This window comes from Moschus berezovskii, chromosome 4 (genome assembly GCF_049115385.1).
Source record: "Moschus berezovskii isolate FMDL1 chromosome 4, NW_MosBer_1.0, whole genome shotgun sequence".
NCBI classification, from domain to species: domain Eukaryota; kingdom Metazoa; phylum Chordata; class Mammalia; order Artiodactyla; family Moschidae; genus Moschus; species Moschus berezovskii.
In genome coordinates, this window is record NC_142463.1 from 8,095,795 (window position 1) to 8,116,066 (window position 20,272).

The 20,272-nt window shown below is 40.4% G+C and overlaps 1 protein-coding gene across 6 annotated transcripts in view; it reads right to left on the reverse strand.

The window, feature by feature from the left end:
* GIGYF2 (GRB10 interacting GYF protein 2) overlaps positions 1 to 20,272 on the reverse strand; it is a 130,232-nt gene that overhangs the window by 41,317 nt on the left and 68,643 nt on the right. For 5 of the 6 annotated variants that reach the window (XM_088835120.1, XM_055403500.2, XM_055403501.2 and 2 more), the window contains 6 exons: positions 14,976 to 15,155; positions 10,812 to 11,029; positions 10,556 to 10,718; positions 10,292 to 10,477; positions 5,302 to 5,498; positions 4,198 to 4,357 (listed from right to left, as the gene is read on the reverse strand). In XM_088835120.1, coding sequence (XP_088691246.1) covers positions 4,198 to 4,357; positions 5,302 to 5,498; positions 10,292 to 10,477; positions 10,556 to 10,718; positions 10,812 to 11,029; positions 14,976 to 15,155 — 1,104 coding nt within the window. The remainder of the gene's footprint in view (positions 1 to 4,197; positions 4,358 to 5,301; positions 5,499 to 10,291; positions 10,478 to 10,555; positions 10,719 to 10,811; positions 11,030 to 14,975; positions 15,156 to 20,272) is intronic. The other variant, XM_055403504.2, reaches the window with a different exon arrangement.

The window sequence follows — 20,272 nt, forward strand, 5'->3', positions numbered from 1 at the left end:
CAAACAGGTATTAAACAGGTAACAGAACCCTTATCAAAAAGATAATACGGGAATAAGAACAGAATACTCTACACACATAAATTCAGATGATACAGACCAATTAATCAAAAAACAGAAACTATCACAATTCACTTGCATCAAATAGATAGCTTAGGAAGCAGTTCTGTAACTATCAAGATTTTTGAATTTGTAATTTTTATATTCCAAATGGAAAATTTTACCAAACATCTAAACAATTAACACCCTGTGGCAAACATATGGATATTTCTCAAAAAAAAAAAAAACTAAGAACAGAACTACCATATGACCCAGCAATTCCATTCTCGGGTATACATATCTGAAATAAAACAAAAACACTAATTCAAAAAAATATACGCATCCCAATGTTTACAGCAGCATTATCTACAACTGCCAAGATGTGGAAGCTACCTAAGTGTCTGTCAACAGACAAATGTATAAAGAGGATGTGGTATATACATATACAAAGGTGGTATACACATATACATATGCTAAGTTGCTTTAGTCATGTTCAAGCCTGTGGCTTGCCAGGCTCCTCTGTCCATGGGATTCTCCAGGCAAGAAAACTGAAGTGGGTTGCCATGCCCTCCTCCAGGGGATCTTCCTGACTCAGGGACTGAACCCATGTCTCTTGCATCTACCTGCATTGGCAGGTGGGGTGTTTGCCAACAGCACCACCTGGGAAGTCCACAATGGCATGTTACTCACTCATTAAAAAAAAGAATGACATTTTGCTATTTCCAAAAACATAGATGGACTGGTAAAATCAAAGACAAACAAATACTATGTGATATCACTTATATGTAGAATCTAAAAAATACAATTAGTAAAAACAGCCAAAAAGAAACAGACTCATAGACACAAAGAACAAATTAGTGGTTACTAGTGGGAAGAAGGAAGGGGGAAAGGAACAAACAAGAGTAGGAGGTTAAGAAGTACAAACTACTAAAGCAAAAACCACACACACACACCAAGAATTAACACCAATTCTAAATAATGTTTTCCATAAAACAGAAGGGGAAGAAATAATTGCCAGTTCATTTTATGAAGCTAGTATTATCTTGATACCAAAACCAGACAATGAGAGTAAAAAAAAAAACTACAAAATATTCTTTAGGAATGGACACACAGAAATCCCAAACAATTTACCACTAAGATTCAGCAATATATGAATTACATACCATGACCAAACAGTTTATTCCAAGGATGAAAATCTGATTCAATATTCAAAAACCAGTCAATGTAATCTACCATATTTAACTGGGTACAAGAAAAATCACATGATTGTTATCAAGGGATGCTGAAAAAGCATTTGACAAAACCCAATATCCAATCATGATAAAAAGCTCTCAAAATAAAGGGTACTTCCTTAACCAGATAAACAGCACCTAAAAAACTCAACAGTTAACATGACCACTTAATTATTGTTAAAGTTCCCCCTAAGGTAGAAAAGTAGGATAAACAAAGCAAGAGTGTCTGCTGTCACCCCTCTTACTTAACAGTTCAGAACGTACAGTAAAGCAACAAAAGGAAAGAGGCTTACAGATTGGAAATGAAAAAAGAAAACCATCCCTATTTGCAGATGACAATAGTCTACATAGAAAATCCATGGAATCTAACAAAACTCCTAGCACTAATAAAAGAGCTCAGTAAGGTCATAGAATACACAAACATCTAAAACTCAATTCCACATAGTAGCAATAAACACTGAAATACAGCAAGATTTACAACTGCTCAAAAAATCATATACTCAGGTAAAAATTTAATAAAATATGTACAGAATCTATACTGAAAATTAAACAGTGCTGATAAAAGAAATTAAAGACCTAAAAAAACTGAGAGACATACCACGTTCATGGATGGGAAGACTCAACATGGTAAAGATTGTCAATTCTCTTCAAAATGATAGAAGTTCAATGTAATCCCTATATGGCAATCTACTCCAGTATCCTCGCCTGGAGAATCCCATGGACAGAGGAACCTGGCAGGTTACAGTCCACAGGGTCGCAAAGACTTGGACACGACTGAAACAACTTCGCACACACACATGCTCTATTAAAATCTCAACAAGATTTCTGGTATATATAAATAGGATTACTCAAAAACTTATATGGAAAAGCAAACTAGAAAAAAGAAGTCAGGAGGGATCAGTATACCCAATTTCATGACTCACTTTATAGCTATGATAATCAAGACTACCCAGTATTGGCTGGAGGGACAAACACAAAGATCAAATAAAGAATAAAGAAACCAGGGAATTTCTGGTGTCCAGTGGTTAGGGCTCTGTGCTACTACTGCAGGGGCAGATGTTCAATCCCTAGTTGGGAAACTAAGACCCCATAATCCATGCAGCATGGCCAAAAGAGAAAAAGAAAAAAATCCAGAAATAAACCAACACAAATAAATATGTTCAATGAAATCTTCAAGAAAGTACAAAAACAATTCAGGAGGAAAAGAAAGATAGAAAAAAGACAGAGGAAAAGGTACCAGTACAACTGGATATTCACAGGCAAAAAAAATTAAAATCTTAACCTAAGTCACATACCATATATAAAAATTAACTCAAAATGGAATACCAACTTAAGTACAAAACATAAAGCTGTAAGTTGGGAGGGGGAAAGGGATAAAACCTGAGATGTGTTCAGCAAAGAGTTCTTAATTAAACCAAAGCACAATCCATAAAAGAAAAAAAGGTATTCATAATCAACTGTACTTCATCAAAATTTAAAACTTTTGTTCTGTTAAAAGACTGTTCAGAGCCTGTTCTGAATCTTGACTGTATCAGTGTCAATATCCTGGGTATGATATTGTTAGTTTTGCAAGAGGTTACCACTGGGGTAAACTGGGTAAAGGATACATGGAATCTGTATTATTTCTCTCAACTGTTTGTGAAGCTATAATTATCTCAAAATAAATATAATTAAAATACACACCTGTAGATCCTGTAGATGTTTTAATTAAAACATTCTACAGGCATGTAAATTCAGATAATCAAAAATTATACACAGTGCCATGTAGTGATAGATACTATAAGGAAGAACAAAGCAGGGGAGAGGGACGGAGGATAGAAAAGGAATTATGATGTTAAACAGAGGTAACAGTCAACAACGAAACTCAGGTTACAAGCAAAAACTTCAAAATGCAGAAATGAAAAATCAACAGATGTTCTTCACAACATTCTCTCCCCATTCTAATCTAACTTACATATACCATACACATACTTTAAGCAATTAGTTTAAAATATGGTGCTCTTTTCAAATATTTTAAATATTTCTTTTGTCATTTATGATATCAACTCCACTTCAGTGAAACATTCAAACAAGCTTTTCCAAGATGATTGCCATCATCTTTTTTTATAAGGTGACTAAAATACAGTGAATGTATGAAACTCAACTGCCCAGTCAACAGTTGGCATGCCAGAAACGAGGGGGTCTTAAGCATACTGACCACTCCCCCCCCCCGCCCCCGCCATCATATTAGTAATCACAATCTGCCTTGTATTCAAATTATTTTCACTTTCACTTTTCACTTTCATGCATTGGAGAAGGAAATGGCAACCCACTCCAGTATTCTTGCCTGGAGAATGCCAGGGACAGGGGAGCCTAGTGGGCTGCCGTCTATGGGGTGGCACAGAGTCGGACACAACTGAAGCGACTTAGCAGCAGCAGCAGCAGCAGCAGACTCCCTCCCATCATTGAAATGTAAAGTACTAAAGAGGGAACCAATTAATGAGATGTCTATACAAAAGAAGAAAGCCTGTAGCACTGACTTTTGTTCTACTATTACACAAATTAACGTTAAATAATCACCATGCTTTTGTTCTGTGGTGTTGGAAAAGACCCCTGAGAGTCCCTTGAACTGCAAGGAGATCCAACCAGTCCATCCTAAAGGAGATCAGTCCTGAACGTTCACTGGAAGGACTGATGCTGGGAAAGACCGAAGGCGGGAGGAGACGGGGACGACAGAGGATGAGATGGTTGGATGGCATCACTGACTCGATGGACATGGGTTTGAGCAAGCTCCAGGAGTTGGTGATGGACAGGGAGGCCTGGCACGCTGCAGTCCACAGGGTCGCAAAGAGTCGGACATGACTGAGTGACTGAACGACTGAATCACCATCTTAGAGAATCTGGAGGTAACGGCATACTTCTCTACTTAGAGTAGAATGGAACAACCTACCTTGAATTTCTCCCTGAGGATCCTTGTAATACCACTTCTGCATTGCTTCATGCATCAGTGGAATTGAGACTCCCTTAGCTCTGTGTTCTTGCAGTTTTGATGCCAGTCTCTCATCATCGAGTGCACTGTCTTGGAGATAAGCCACCATTTTCTCAGCTTGCTAAGAGAAAAATTTTAAAAGTGAATTGTGGAAACAAATGATCCTAAATTAATACTTGCACACATAATTGTCTGTCTCTTTTGGACTACTTGATCTGTGGGAGGCACTGTGCAAAGGACACAGCAGGCAACCATTTAATTCATCCAATAATGCCACGAAATAGGTACTATCCTCATTTCACAAAGAGGGAAACTTTGTGAACTAAGGCAGGTTCAGGGGGATCAAGTCTTGCTTAAGGTTTCAAAATTATCAAGCAAACGCAAATGAGACTAAAACTGGAACAGATCAAAATCCAAGCATCTTATCAATACACTTAAGAGAGCCATTTAAACAAATAATCCTGTATTATACAAACTAAAACTGTAAAAACATGTGTTAATAGATAAAAAAGCTCAATTATAATTACATAAAATCTTTTACAAGTTTTTATTCCTTTCTGTAACACTTCCTGCCACCAATTACTGTATCCTGAAGGAAAAAGAATTTCCTCTGTAGAAAGCAAGCTATCATTTACCTTATATACAAGCAACAGTATATAAAAACGTTAGGGAACTCTACAGACATGAATATGATGGTATTTCTGTTTTCCCTGTTACACTTTAGGTGAAAAATATAGAAGACACAGTGCCTATCCACAGCTGCTTGTATTCGCCATTTCTGGCATTCCATTAATTTCCAAAAAGAAAAAAGAAAAGAAAACAGCTCAGGGCAACCTCAGAAGAGCAAAAAATAACCTGACTTAATGACTACTACATAGCAGAAACTTAAAAGCATGAAATGATTTGAAAGACAATTACTCATACAAATAAATACTAGACATAAAAACAACTTTTTCACTACACAAAATCTAGTGCACAAAAGTTCCATTTTTGAATATCCATGTAATGCTTTTCAATTTGTACGGCAGTTTGGGAGGAAAGAAAGGAGAGTTATGTGACTTGCACCTGCTCCAAGTGCTTGAGACCCTCTTCATCGTCCGGCTCTGTGGGAACACTGCCCATTCCAGGGGCACCTACGACTGGCGTCTCCACTGGCCGGAGGGCAGGGCTGGGGCTGGGGACAGGGGGCGGGAGGACGAGGAGAGGAGAGGCCGTGTCTGAAGGGATCTTCGACAGGGGCTGCTGGACATCAGGAACCATTTCTAGAGAAGAAAGAACGCAGACAGATGAAAATCCTCTAAAATAGACTCTTAGAATAACTAGCATCAAGTTGAGCAGCTTGCTAAATGGGCTCAACAGATTTGTGAACCATGTCATGAACACTGCTGCTACTTCTTATGGAGAAGTGTGTATCCCTGCCCAGAATGATGAAGTACCTCTATAGGGTGACAACAAGTAAGATTAAAAGGTATCCAGAAAGGGCTTCTACAGTGCCATACTGTGTCACTAGAGTATCTACCCAACAGTTATAGGTCTACCTCTTGAAAACAAACAGAATTAGTCCAATCCCTTCTTTACACCATGTCTCTGAGTTGTAAAGACAGTAAAAAGCACTGCAAATCTACTCAAAGATACCGTATCTCAGCATGTGAAACTGTAAGTCGCTCAGTTGTGTCCAATTCTTAATGACCCCATGGACTATACAGTCCATGGAATTCTCCAGGCCAGAATACTGGAGTGGGTAGCCTTTCCCTTCTCCAGGGGATCTTCCCAACCCAGGGATGGAACCCAGGTCTCCCACATTGCAGGCGGGTTCTTTACCAGCTGAGCTACAAGGGAAGCATAAAAACCTTTATCTCAGAGCATAAAAACCTTTATTAAAAACATCCATAATTACTTTGAATAATTACCTATTTCGACTTATAATTAACATAATACAATCCATTCTGCAGGGTAACAAAAAGTTCATTGGGTCTACCTGTACAGAGCGGGAGTTTCTTCACAGTAAGAGTAAAGACTACAAGAGGTTCTCTCTTGGTTCCTATTTCTAACCTCTCAGTATTCAGGTTCTTGAGGAGGAAAGGGGGATGGAAGTAATTAGATACAACTGTAGTTTCCCCTTTGAAATCTTGTTTGTTCAATTACAGCAAGCTTCTCCAAATTCCCGTTTCTCTCCACCCTTTGCCAGACTTCTTAAAAGGACAGTGTGACAACATTCTCTACTTCACCACTACCCACACCAGCTATAAGGTAACTTCCACTTCCAACAGCCCCAGTAAAGCTTCTCTCCCAAAGATAAGCATTCACCCAAAGTGCTCAAACACAATGGTTTTTCCTAGTCCCCATCACTTAACCTTAGGTCTGACGTTATCTTCCCAATTCTAAACTGGAACATTCTTCCTTTTCCTGCACTCTTCTTCTTGCCTTGCCAAGATTTTTCTCTGGCTCCTCTATCTACCCTCTAAAAATAGGGATTACCCGGAGAAGGAAATGGCAACCCACTCCAGTATTCTTGCCTGGAGAATCCCAGGGACAGAGGAGCCTAGTGGGCTGCCGTCTATGGGGTCGCACAGTCGGACACGACTGAAGTGACTTAGCAGCAGCAGGTTCTGTTCTCAGCCCACTTCTTCGCACTTCTAACAGTGCATGTAATCTTTTAAATATTCATTCTCTCTGTGGCCCAGAACTCGTCCCAATGAGCTATAGTCCCCTCACTCTCAACTGCTCTCTGGCCATCTCTGCCGAATTTCTCACCAACACCTCAGACTCCATGTTCATAACTTGAATTTGTTCTCCCCCTTCCCAAACATGCTCCTCAAAACTTCCACTCTTTTTCTATTAAGAATACCCTAAATCCTCTCACACACCATTCATCTTTGACTCTTCCTTCCTCCTTGCCCTAATAAACAAGCAGTAACTACGTCCTGTCAATTTTTACTGTGAAATTTCATCTGCCACTACCTCCCTTTACAAATGCACTGCTCAGGACACCAACAGGTCAGAGAGCAGCCCATCCGTCAACACAATCTACCCTTCACACACAGCTTTCAAATATAATGTTCCAACCATGTTTCCCACCAGCCTCCTTTTCACATCTCATACTTTATCTAAATAAAAACAGAGGCTGATTTCCTGCCCGTGCTTGGGTCAGCCCCATTTCCTCGCTGTACCTTTCACTGCAGCCTACTACTGGAATGCCCTCTAATTCATCCTGCTATGCTGCTGCTAAGTCACTTCAATCTTGTCCGACTCTGTGTGACCCCACAGACGGCAGCCCACCAGGCTCCCATCCCTGGGATCCTCCAGGCAAGAACACTGGAGTGGGTTGCCATTTCCTTCTCCAATGTGTGAAAGTGAAAAGTGAAAGTGAAGTCGCTCAGTCATGTCTGACTCGTAGCAACCCAATGGACTGCAGCCTACCAAGCTCCTCCATCCATGGGATTTTCTAGGCCAAGAGTACTGGAGTGGCTTGCCATTGCCTTCTCCGCATCCTGCTATTCCTAACTCCAAATTCTAGTTATTATTTTAAGACAAGTTCAAAAACACTTGCTTCCTGATCATTCCAGGAGTATGCCAATCATGAATTCGAATCATATTTTTTTGTCCTAGGTTACTGATATGCACATGCTTTATTTCCCCTAAAAATTGTTAAGTCCAGAGTTTCAATCCTCAATGCACATTTATGCAGCTTTCCCAAAAGATACGTGTCTAGACCCTACCCTAAAACCTCTTAGAATAAGACCCTGCTGCTGCTGCTGCTAAGTCACTTCAGTCGTGTCTGACTCTGTGCAAACCCACAGACGGCAGCCCACCACGTTCCACCGTCCCTGGGATTCTCCAGGCAAGAATACTGAAGTATGAACCACAAATAATTTGGAGGCACAGCATAGCTGAAAAATTACTACTACAAATGAAAGAGATCTCAAAATGTGCAAGTCCTATGGTACCTGATATATACAGTAGAGATTCAAATACTTGCTGAATTCATTCATTTAGCTTTGTTACAAACATAAAAAAAAACAGAAGGAAAAAAACCTCTTGTTTCAAGCTCTCAAAAGAGTATTTACTGGGCAAGAAAAAGAACAAACAGTTCTTCATAATGTTGATTTTAAGAAACAGTGCTGGCTGTTTTAAGGAGAAGACACCTAACCTAGCTTGGGACCTTCGGGTGGGAGTTTCAGGCACAGAAAACAGCATATGCTAAGGCACAAAGGCAAGAGAACAAGGCACATTTCAGGACCTAATAGGTTGTGAAGCTGACGAACAGAGTACAGAGTACAGAGAGAGTTTAGTGCTGAAACTGCAGAGGCAGGGCAGAAGCTAGGTCACGCAAAGTTCTCATAGGCCAAGTAACAGGCGTGAATTTTCATGGTGAAAGTGAAAGATACTCAGTCGTTGTCTGACCCTTTGCAACCCACAGTCCACGGAATTCTCCACGCGAGAATACTGGGGTGGGCAGCCTTTCCCTTCTCCAGGGGCTCTTCTCAAACCAGGGATCAAACCCAGGTCTCCCTCATTGCAGATGTATTCTTTACCAGCTGAGCCACAAGGGAAGCCCAAGAATACTGGAGTGGGTAGCCTATCCTATCTCCAGAGGATCTTCCCAACCCAGGAACTGAACCAGGGTCTTCTGCCTAGCAGGCGGATTCTTTACCAACTGAATTATCAGGGAAGCCCTAATTTTCATTGTGAATAAATCAATTTACCTTTCAATATCAGGCATTACACTGCCATTTTTTAGTACATACAAGAAGAAACATGGGAATGAACATTAATACTGCCTGTTAAGGTGTATGAACAACTTAAAATCAATAAGTTATGGCCAACCTAGATAGCATTATTAAAAAGCAGAGACATTACTGAACTGAACCGAACCTAGATAGCATTATTAAAAAGCAGAGATATTACTTTGCCAACAAAGGTCCGTCTAGTCAAGGCTATGGTTTTTCCAGTGGTCGTGTATGGATGTGAGAGTTGGACTATGAAGAAAGCTGACTGCCGAAGAATTGATGCTTTTGAACTGTGGAGCTGGAGAAGACTCTTGAGAGTCCCTTGGACTGCAAGGAGATCCAACCAGTCCATTCTAAAGGAGATCAGTCATGGGTGTTCATTGGAAGGACTGATGCTAAAGCTGAAACTCCAATACTTTGGCTACCTCATGCGAAGAGTTGACTCACTGGAAAAGACTCTGATGCTGGGAGGGATTGGGGGCAGGAGGAAAAGGGGACGACAGAGAATGAGATGGCTGGATGGCATCACCGACTTGATGGACGTGAGTTTGAGTGAACTCCAGGAGTTGGTGATGGACAGGGAGGTCTGGCGTGCTATGATTCCTGGGGTCGCAAAGAGTCGGACACGACTGAGCGACTGAACTGAACTGAACACTGGAAAAGGAGATATACTTTAAGCTTATTCTCTAGCAAAGGTAATGGGTCTTCCACAGTGTTATCTTGGCCTCTTTGAAACAATGGCATTATGGTCTGTCATCTGGACACATACACAGCCATTACATAAAAGGAATCTGATACGGAAATCAAACTACTGCAGAGGATCCCAAATCCAGTTTGCTTGACTGATACCAGGGTGGTTGTACCCCTAGGAAGTGATAGTACCTTGTTGCTTCTAATTCTGTTTTGATGAATTCTGGGATACATACATAGGGGAAGCAGTGTTTGAGTAGGCTGACTGATAAGATGGGCTTCCCCTGTGACTCAGTAGTAAAGAATCTGCCTGCAAAGCAGGAGACACAGGAGATTCCCGTTTGATCCCTGGGTCAGGAAGATCCCTGGGAGTATGGCATGACAACCCACTCCAGGATTCTTGCCTGGAGAATCCCATGGACAAAGGAGCCTGGCAGGCTATAGTCCAAAGGGTCTCATAGAGTTGGACATAACTGAAGTGACTGAGCATGCGTACACACACAGGTAAAATAATCTATTCCAATAATTCACCACTAGAAGCAGTTCAAAGAGGCATAAATGAAACCTATCATATCATTTAATCACCGGTCCCAGCAAAATCCAAATCTGGCTTGCTGACTCTCATAAATACATACCATCCCCCCTGCTGGATACTTTGGTTGATAGACTATTTTCTGTCCGATTCTCTTCTTCAGCTTTTTCCATTTGCTCAGTTTTGGATTCCTCTTTCCTCTCAAACTGTGGTGCTTCCTCAGGTTGGTCTGAAGGAGAACCTGGTCTAGCAGATGAAGAGGCGGTCTGGGGTGTTTCCTCACTAGCTTCTGCAATAGGAAGCAATTTTAAATTAACAACTTAGGAAACTTAGTTTGATTAAAAATAAAGGGCAAAATGAGCCTTACCAACTCCTACTCTGTCTGTCTTCTCTGCCTCCTTCTTATTTGTCTTATCGGGTTCTTTGGCTTCTTCGTTATGGCTGCCCTCAGAGTCGGAGCACTCCTCCCCTTCTTCTACAGGTCGGAAGTCCATCTCCTGCTCTTCTGGAATAGGCTCTTTCTGTACTTTCTGTAGGGAGAAAATAAAGCCAAAGATGAATAAGCATATTTGGATTTGGAAGAAGGTCAGTACCTGTGATAACATTTAAAACAAATTTCGTACCTTCAGAGAGAGGAACGCTCCAGATGAGTCAAATGTGCCCATTTCCTCTTCAGCGTCCTCCAAGCACCATTCAGGCAAGCTGTCCCTGTCATCATCTACGCTTCCACTGCCGGAGCGCACCCTTCGGTAAGCCCGTTCGTCATCCCGGTCTCGAAAATCAAACTCAAACCTTCGCCGCCGTTCCATGTGTTCCCGCCAGCCTGCAGAACGAGGGCCATCTGGGATGAGGAGGAGGACACAGGCCTTAGAGGAGTTTTATGACAGTATTCGAAAGAGAAATCCACCGACAGGAAACAAAGGAGAAAATTACAACTGACAGCTACTGCAAATGGATCAACCTATAAAGAGAAAAGCAGGAAATGAAGCAAACAAAACGAAGCTCAAAGTTCACTATTATATTCTATGTACCATCAGTAAGTGACAACAGTAGTTATCTTCATAAACTACTATCACACCATACTCTAAAGCTTTTAAAGATAAACTTAAAGGAAACCACTTTTAAAGGACAGTTCTTCAAAGTATCTACTTTTAATAAGCTCTCGAACTGAATGTCTGACTGAAATGTTGACCAGTCACTCATGTGGCCCACCCCTAGCCTGGACGTAGGCACTGGATATCTTTCCATCCTGAGTCCATGCCCTCCCTTTGGCAAGTCTTAAAGCATTTTCTTTCTTCTGATGAAAATATCATTCTTTATGGATAAGACCAGCCTCCTTGATAATATAACAATATCCACGACATGATGCCATTATGTCAATTCTTAATACCAGGCTCATCATGTCCACCTACTAGCGTCAGGATCCCATTGGTAATTCTGATTCCCCCCCACTTCCCAAAATAGTCATGAAATTATAGCACTAACATGCCATATCTGGCCCACTATCCCAATTATATAGTTTATGAAACAAAACCTCTGACAGCAGAAGTAACCTGCATAACAAAAGAACTAGAATCCAATCCTGCATCCTCTACTGCTTTTTCCACAGTAACAGGCTTGCTTTCCTTTCTCTTTTCTCTCATCTCTTAACTCTCTTCTAGGGAGTTTTAATTTCCGTGGAATAACCCCAGGGACATTCCTAAATCCACCCTTGCATATTACTTAGAACATCTACTTTCCAACAGAAAACAACTGCCCAAGAAGAAAAGATCTAAGTAAAAAAAACCAACAACAAACAGGTGGTGGGGGGGAGTCCTCTTGTTAATACTGACAAATTTGAATCTAAGAGAGTCTTAAAAAGAGATGCAAGTTTTATCCTATTATGATTTTATATCCTTGACTGCTTTCTCCAAGGGAGATATGCAAAAAAAAAAAAAAAAAGGGGGGGGGGGTCAAAGTTAAATGTTACTGTACTCTTGAGGCCCAATTTGCCAAAACCTGTGATCTAAAAATCAAACTGAAAACCAAAGGGCAAAATGTTAACACATCAAATATAGGTAGCATCTTATAAGCCTCTTAAAGTGAAAGTGTGAAAGTGTTACTCACTCAGGCATGTCTGACTCTTTGTAACCCCATGGACCGTAGCCCACCAGGCCCCTCTGTTCATGGAATTCTCCAGACAAGATACTGGAGTGGGTAGCCATTTCCTTCTCCAGGGGATCTTCTGCACCCAGGGATTGAACCCAGGTCTTCTGCACTGCAGGCAGATTCTTTTTTTACTGTCTGAGCCATCAGGGAAGTCCCATAAGTCACTTACAAAAAGGGAAGAAAACTTTATTCTCCCACTTCCCACACTTTACTTACAACAACAAAACACAAACTATTGCCTCCTATGAACATGAACCGTTCAACTTCGGCTTCTTCAGCGTTACTGGTTGGGGCATAGGCCTGGATTACTGTAATATTGAATGGTTTATGAAGGAGTTTGATAACCAGACTGCCTAAATGTAAACCTAGAGCCATTATCCCAAAGAAGCATTCATGATCAAAAGCTGAATTCCAGAGTGCTCTGTCTGCTGCTCTCATTTCTAAGTATGCACTGCGATAGGAATCTATCCTTCCAGGCATGTGGCTCATGTTTCCCTCTAAGTTTCCTAAGTCCACCTCCCAGAGCGGGTGCTCTGCTGTCCTTAATGCTCCCAACTCCATACGTACCCAGCTGTGAGATGTACTTTAATAAAACTGCACCCTGTAATTGTTTTGTAGTCTTAAATAGTTAATAAAATTTTATTCATGAAACTAAATGTAGCAGACAAGGCACATCTATAGCTTATTAAGACTGACCATTGCTTTACAGACCTTAAATCTGAACTAAATTATGATACTATTTTCTTAAGTCAAAATCACCGTATTTAAAATTTTAATCAAATCTAATAAAAGATTAATTAAAATGTTAAGATAGTAACTAATAACAACTGATATAATCAGACTTGCTTTTAATATGCTGGGTTAAAAAAGTAAATTTTTTAATGCATATTTACACTGTTCAGCCCCTATATATCTTCATGTCCCACAAACTGTCTTTTTAAAATAAATGGATTTAAAAAACTGGAAAATTGCCAAGTTGATGACAAAACTGACATGAAAGTCAAACTTCACTGGAAAGAAAGATTTACAAAAGATAGGGGGACAAAAAACGAGATAATATATATCTAAAATCTAAGCTCTTAGGTGAGGTGGTAAGTGGCAGAATATAACACTGATGTTTTACTTTTAACTCACTTTAATAGAATGAACATTAGACGTTCGGGCTCAGAAACACTGTTCATCTTCAAAAACATTCACCTTGTTTGTTTTTGATCAGCTGGAATTTTCTTCTCACTCAGCCCAGATCCCGTCCATTCTTTCACTGAACGCTTGTTGGGAACATAGTCTACAAGCCCCTCTGGTTACAGGCAAGCTCAGCACAGAATCCCATAATGCCCTGAGGAGAACGCTAAGAGCTGGCTGCCCAGGACACAGACTGATAAGAACTGCCTGGATAACTGTGATGCAAACAATGCCCACTAGTGACAGAAACCTCCCCAAGAGGCAGCCAGTGAGGAGCTGAGGTAAAACGATTATTACTCCATCCAATGATTAACTTCACCAAGTCTCCACCTATCCACAACTCCATAAAGGACCCTAAAGGCCAGTTATAATGTTTACTCAGGCCAATGATTTGTTAATAGACTTGATGCTTTTAAGTAAATGAAAACAGTTTACATTATCATCAGTTCAGTTCAGTCACTCAGTCGTGTCTGACTCTCTGCGACCCCATGGACTGCAGCATGCCAGGCTTCCCTGTCCATCACCAACTCCTGGAGCCTACTCAGACTCACGTCCATCGAGTTGGTGATGCCACCTAACCCATCTCATCCTCTGTTGTCCCCTTCTCCTTCTGCCTTCAGTCTTTCCCAGCATTATGTTATTATATCTTCATCTATTAAAGTAAGCTTCCTTGGCATACAGTCAGTACATAAAACAATGTTATGCATGTGAAATTCAAAAGACATGTACATAGTCTTTGTATGCTTCAGTTCTGCATGACCCAAGATTCAAACTGCAGGGGCATCTGACGATCATGAGGCTTGGACTCAGCACTTGGGTAGGGAACGAACTTTGACACAAAGCACCAGTGTCTTCAATTACCAGCATATCTAATGTCAGGAAGAACAGTTTGAAGCCTTCTTAAGAGTTAAACAGAAGAACTTACAAAACCACTAATCATGACTATTCTCTCTCCTTAAAGTTAGAGGGAGAAAAGGATAAACTTATGATTATGCTTCTGACCTAGGTTTAAAGTTTATTCTTCAAATAAGAAGAAATCACATTTTCAGAACGAAAAAAGAATAAATCCTTTCTTATCCAGGAAAGAAAAATCTCACTTCGGGGCGAGCACATAGTCCTAAGCAAGCATAAAATCACCACATAAAAAAGCACGCTGGAAAAAGATCCAGAGACCAGGAAAAAACCAAACAAAATCCTCTCATTTTTACAGTTAAGGGCAGGTGCTTCCCATTAAACCACACTGCCCCAGAAAAAGAAAAGTGACTTTTTCTAATCAATGAACAGGTGTTGGGAATTTCTATGTTAAATGTTTTTGTGGTAACAAGACTGAGTGTGACAACATAAATATGACTCCTCTCTTTTTTATCGGTGTAGGTTTTCCACTTTATTCTTAAGAACTCCTGCAAAATCCTCGCTTCCTTGGGTCCCCACATGCTTCTGCTCAACAGGGTTCTTACCAGGGCTGTGGGGCCGCCACCTTTCTCCATCCCTTCTCGATCCAGCTAGTCGCCAGCCTCCATCTTCATCTTCTCCATTCTGTTCCTCTCTAAAAATACGCCAATTTTCACTCTCTGATCGTATAAATTCATGCTTTCTTCCCACTGACACTGGTCCGCCTTCCTCAAAATTTGGTCTCCCTGTAAAGAAATTGAGTAACCGTAAGCCTCAGCCAGCGAGGATTCTGAAAATAGACTTAATTGCTCAAATCAAGCTTTCCTGCAAATATGTCCCTCTCAATGTCCAGGCAGTAGAAATAAATAACTGCGGATATATGAGTACATTATTTGACACATTTCTTAAAGCTGAATGTTCAAAGACTGAGCAATTATTTTTTCAAACACAACTAATATGTGCTTTTTTTTTTAAGTCATGCAGTGAAAAGTAAATCAACTGTCCCCTACACAAGATCCCCCAGAGTAAAACCACCATCAACATTTTCTTATAAAGCCTTTCAAAAATTGACCATGGCTATACTTATGCATGTATACACAGATTCCTCATTCACGTTCCCACACTACCCTCAGACTGTTACATGCGCTGGTTTGTACCCTTCCTATTTTCACCTGGCAATCCTTCCTTACCAGGATATCCTTTTTTTCTAAGTCATACAATACTTTTAACTATCTGATTTAGTAAATCAACGTATTTAATATCAACTTCTACCAGTGATTCTGTCCAAAAAGGGTATCAGTAAACTTCAACCTCTCTTTTATTCCAAACAGACTGTAAACTCAGAAATAGGAAGTATAAGCTACAACTTGTCATTTACTTTAGCACCCAGGACATTATGGGCATACAACAAACTGCTTTCAAACAAAATTCAAAGCTAAGTTATGTCTAACTGGATACAACTCAAGAGTTACATTAACAGTAAAAGAGAGACTAAATTGGTACTTTCAAAGACAAGAGAAATCTAAGTCATGCAAACTCGTCAGTCACTATGACTGTACCACATGTGCTGACATATGTAATTCATAACGAACTAATAGAAACTTCACATTAAAGTATGTGGTTGAAAATCTAAAATACACTGGAATCCTCAGTTTATAAAAGTTACATATTCTTTCAGTGATAATCTCAATTCTTTTCAATAAACCGTATTAAAGCAAAAAAAATTGTATATTTGAAAATGAGGAAATTCTGCTCATCCTCTTATATTCCATTTCACATGTAGTAACGGAGAATGAGATGGCTGGATGGCATCACCAACTTGATGGACACGAGTTTGAGTGAACTCCGGGAGTTGGTGATGGACAGGGAGGCCTGGCGTGCTGTGATTCATGGGGTTGCAAAGAGTCAGACACGACTGAGAGACTTAACTGAAGTGAAAGCGTCCCTATCCTGTTTACCCAAACAGTTATTAGGTTGTTATCAAGTACTGGGTTGGCCAAAAAGTTTGTTTGGGTTGTTCTATTACACGATAAAATATCTTGGAATGGGGGGAGTACAATTATTTGCTGGGCAAAATCTTATTACTATAGGCAGCCTCTAAGACAACTCTCAACAATTCCTGCCTTCTGATCTTTGTGTAATTACCTCACCTTAAGTATGGGCTGGACTTACTGACTTGCTCCTAACAAACAGAATCCAGTAGATCTGATTGAGATGTCACTTCTGATACTGAGTTAAAAATTTCCATCTTGGATGCTCTCTCTGAGGGAATCCAGCAGCCCTGTTGTGAGGCAGCCATGTGAGAAGCCCACATGGCAGAGAACTAAGGCTTGCCAACAGCCTTGTGAGTGGGCGTGGAAATGGATCCAACCCCAATCGAGCCCTGAAATGACTGAAACCGCACAGAAGACCCAAGCCAGACTTAAGCTAAGAGACGGAGCTAAGCTGCTTCTTCCTGGCCACAGAAACTGAGAGAATAAATGCTTGCTGTTTTCAGCCACTAAGTTTTGGAGTAACTTGTTACACAGCCATAGTTAACAAAAACACTCATTTAACCGATTTAATCTTTGTAACAATCCTCAGTATTAGAAATTATTTTTCCAATTTTACAGCTGGGAATATTGAGGGTCAAAGAGATAACCCATGAGAACTGTCGAAAATCACATACCACTGTTTAAATGACGTAACTACAATTCTCATGTTAATCTTCTGACTCATTTAACAAATATTTATTGCACAGCAAGTACCAAGTTTTATGAATTCAACTATAGGTACATTCCACATCTGCCCTTGGGTTAGAAATGTTAGATGCTCCAAGCTCTCCTGCTCAGAATAAGAAGGGACAAGACATTTTACAAAGCCCACATCTATTATATGACTTGATGAAAAATACAGCTATACATACAGAAGAAAAATTTAAAACAAAGAAATCCCTAGTGTGTATAAACTGGTATGTGATAGGAAATAACTTTTAACCCATGTAATCTTTCAGTCACAAGTAATATGTGCCAGGCACATTGGGAATACAAATACCTGATGGATGAGCTGATCAAAACACTCATTTCCATTGACTTTTACACTAAGGCTCTGAGAAGTAATGAAGGCCCCAAAATAAGCGCCACCCCCTAAAAAAAAAAAAACCACTAATGACTATGCCAGAGCTTCTGACTGTGTGGATCACAATAAAATGTGGAAAATTTTGAAAGACATGGGAATACCAGACCACCTGACCTGCCTCTTGAGAAACCTGTATGCAGGTCAGGAAGCAACAGTTAGAACTGGACATGGAACAACAGACTGGTTCCAAATAGGAAAAGGAGTACGTCAAGGCTATATATTGTCACCCTGATTATTTAACTTATATGCAGTGTACATCATGAGAAATGCTGGGCTGGAGGAAGCACAAGCTGGAATCAAGATTACTGGGAGAAATATCAATAACCTCAGATATGCATAAGACACCACCCTTATGGCAGAAAGTGAGAAAGAACTAAAGAGCCTCTTGATGAAAGTGAAAGAGGAGAGTGAAAAGAGTTGGCTTAAAGCTGAACATTCATAAAACTAAGATCATGGCATCCAGTCCCATCACTTCATGGGAAATAGATGGGGAAACAATGGAAACAGTGACTGACTTTATTTTTCTGGGCTCCAGAATCACTGCAGACGGTGACTGCAGCCATGAAATTAAAAGATGCTTACACCTTGGAAGCAAAGTTATGACCAACCTAGACAGCATATTAAAAAGCAGAGACATTACTTTGTCAACTAAGGTCTGTTTAGTCAAGGCTATAGTTTTTTCCAGTGGTCGTATATGGATGTGAGAGTTGGACTACAAAGAAAGCTGAGCACCAAAGAATTGATGCTTTTGAATTGTGGTGTTGGAGAAGCCTCTTGAGGGTCCCGTTGCCTGCAAGGAGATCCAACCAGTCCATCCTAGAGGAGATCAGCCCTGGGTGTTCATTGGAAGGACTGATGTTGAAGCTGAAACTCCAATACTCTGGCCACCTGATGCAAAAAGCTGACTCATCTGAAAAGACCCTGATGCTGAGAAAGATTGAGGGCAGGAGGAGAAGGGGACAACAGAGAATGAGATGGCTAGATGGCATCACCGACACAATGGACATGGGTTTGGGTGAACTCCGGGAGTTGGTGATGGACAGGGAGGCCTGGTGTGCTGCGGTTCATGGGGTCGCAAAGAGTCGGACACGACTGAGAGACTGAACTGAACTGAATGGCAAAAAGCTTAACTGATCAAAAACTGGTCATTATAATTTTTTCTAACAGATGGTAAGTTGCAAAAAAAATATTAAAGATACTAAAAATAAAAATACCAATTCCTCAATCTTAGAAATAAAACTATATGCACTTACGGCTAGCTTTTACATGACATTTGTAAAACATAATTTCAATCAGTATACCCATTATTTCAAAACCTACTTTTCATTTAAACAGCAAATATTTCTCTGCTATTATGTATCTTTGTTGTTGGTCAGTTACTAGGTCATGCCCAACTTAATAATAATATGAATGGATATATACTTGGTTTACCCTGCTGCTGCTGCAAAACTGCCAGGTAATTCCCCACTGGACACTTACTTCATAACTAATTTATTGAGAACTAGATAACTTAGGAAGAGATATCTGTGTGATATGTGTTTTGCTTTTCTGAACCACTTCTTCTGAAAAAAACTTCGAAGAGTAAAATTACTAGGTCAAATGACAGACTTCATACAGTGATATACCTTTTTCTCCTCCTCACCAGATCACTTAGGATTACCAAAGCTAAGCGCTGTTGCCTCTTTGAAGCTTTTCTACGTTAATGGTTCTAACATAGTGTACTGCTGCTGCTGCTAAGTCGCTTCAGTCGTGTCCGACTCTGTGTGACCCCACAGACGGCAGCCGACCAGGCTCCGCCGTCCCTGGGATTCTCCGGGCAAGAACACTGGAGTGGGTTGCCATTTCCTTCTCCAATGTGTGAAAGTGAAAAGTGAAAGTGAAGTCGCTCAGTCGTGTCCGACTAGTAGCGACCCCATGGACTGCAGCCCACCAGGCTCCTCTGTCCATGAGATTTTCTACACAAGAGTACTGGAGTGGCTTGCCATTGCCTTCTCCACATAGTGTACTAGTGTGGCTCAAATATGAATTTCCAAATCAAAGATTTTTCATATTATTTGCTGTTTTCAGCTGCCTGAACTTATATAACACTAGCCCATTCCAGTGAGGGGGTACCTCGTTGGGGTTTTGATTTGAATTTCTCTAATAATTAGGGACATTCAGCATCTTTCCATGTCCTACTGGCCATTTCTATTTCTTCTTTGGAGAAACGTCTATTTAGATCTTCTGCCCATTTTTCGCTTAGGTTCTCTAGTTTTTGTTGTTGATTGTGTGAGCTGTTTGTATATTCTGGAAATTAAGTCCTGTCACACTGTTTGCAAATATTTTCTCTCATTCTGTAGTGCGTCTGGCTTCCTTCACTGAACATTACAGGAAATTCACCCACATCGTTACAGAGAACAAAAGCTTGTTCTTTTGCACTGTGATATGGGATCTCATTGTATGAACTGACCACAATATATTACTCTACTACTGATTTTGGTTGCTTCCATTTGTTTGCTATTATAAACTGTGCTGCAACAAACATTCTTGGATGTGAAATTTGGTAAGAATGTTTGCATTTCTGTTGGTCTTCACCTAGGAGTGAAACTGCTGGCCACAAGGTATATTCAACTTAGTGCTAAGTACTACTGAGTATTTTCCCAAAGAAACAGTACGACTTTATGATTTTCTGTTTGTTTACTCAAACCTCTAGCACATTAAGATGAGGGCTTTCTCCAGGGACAAACACTGATATTAAAAACACAGG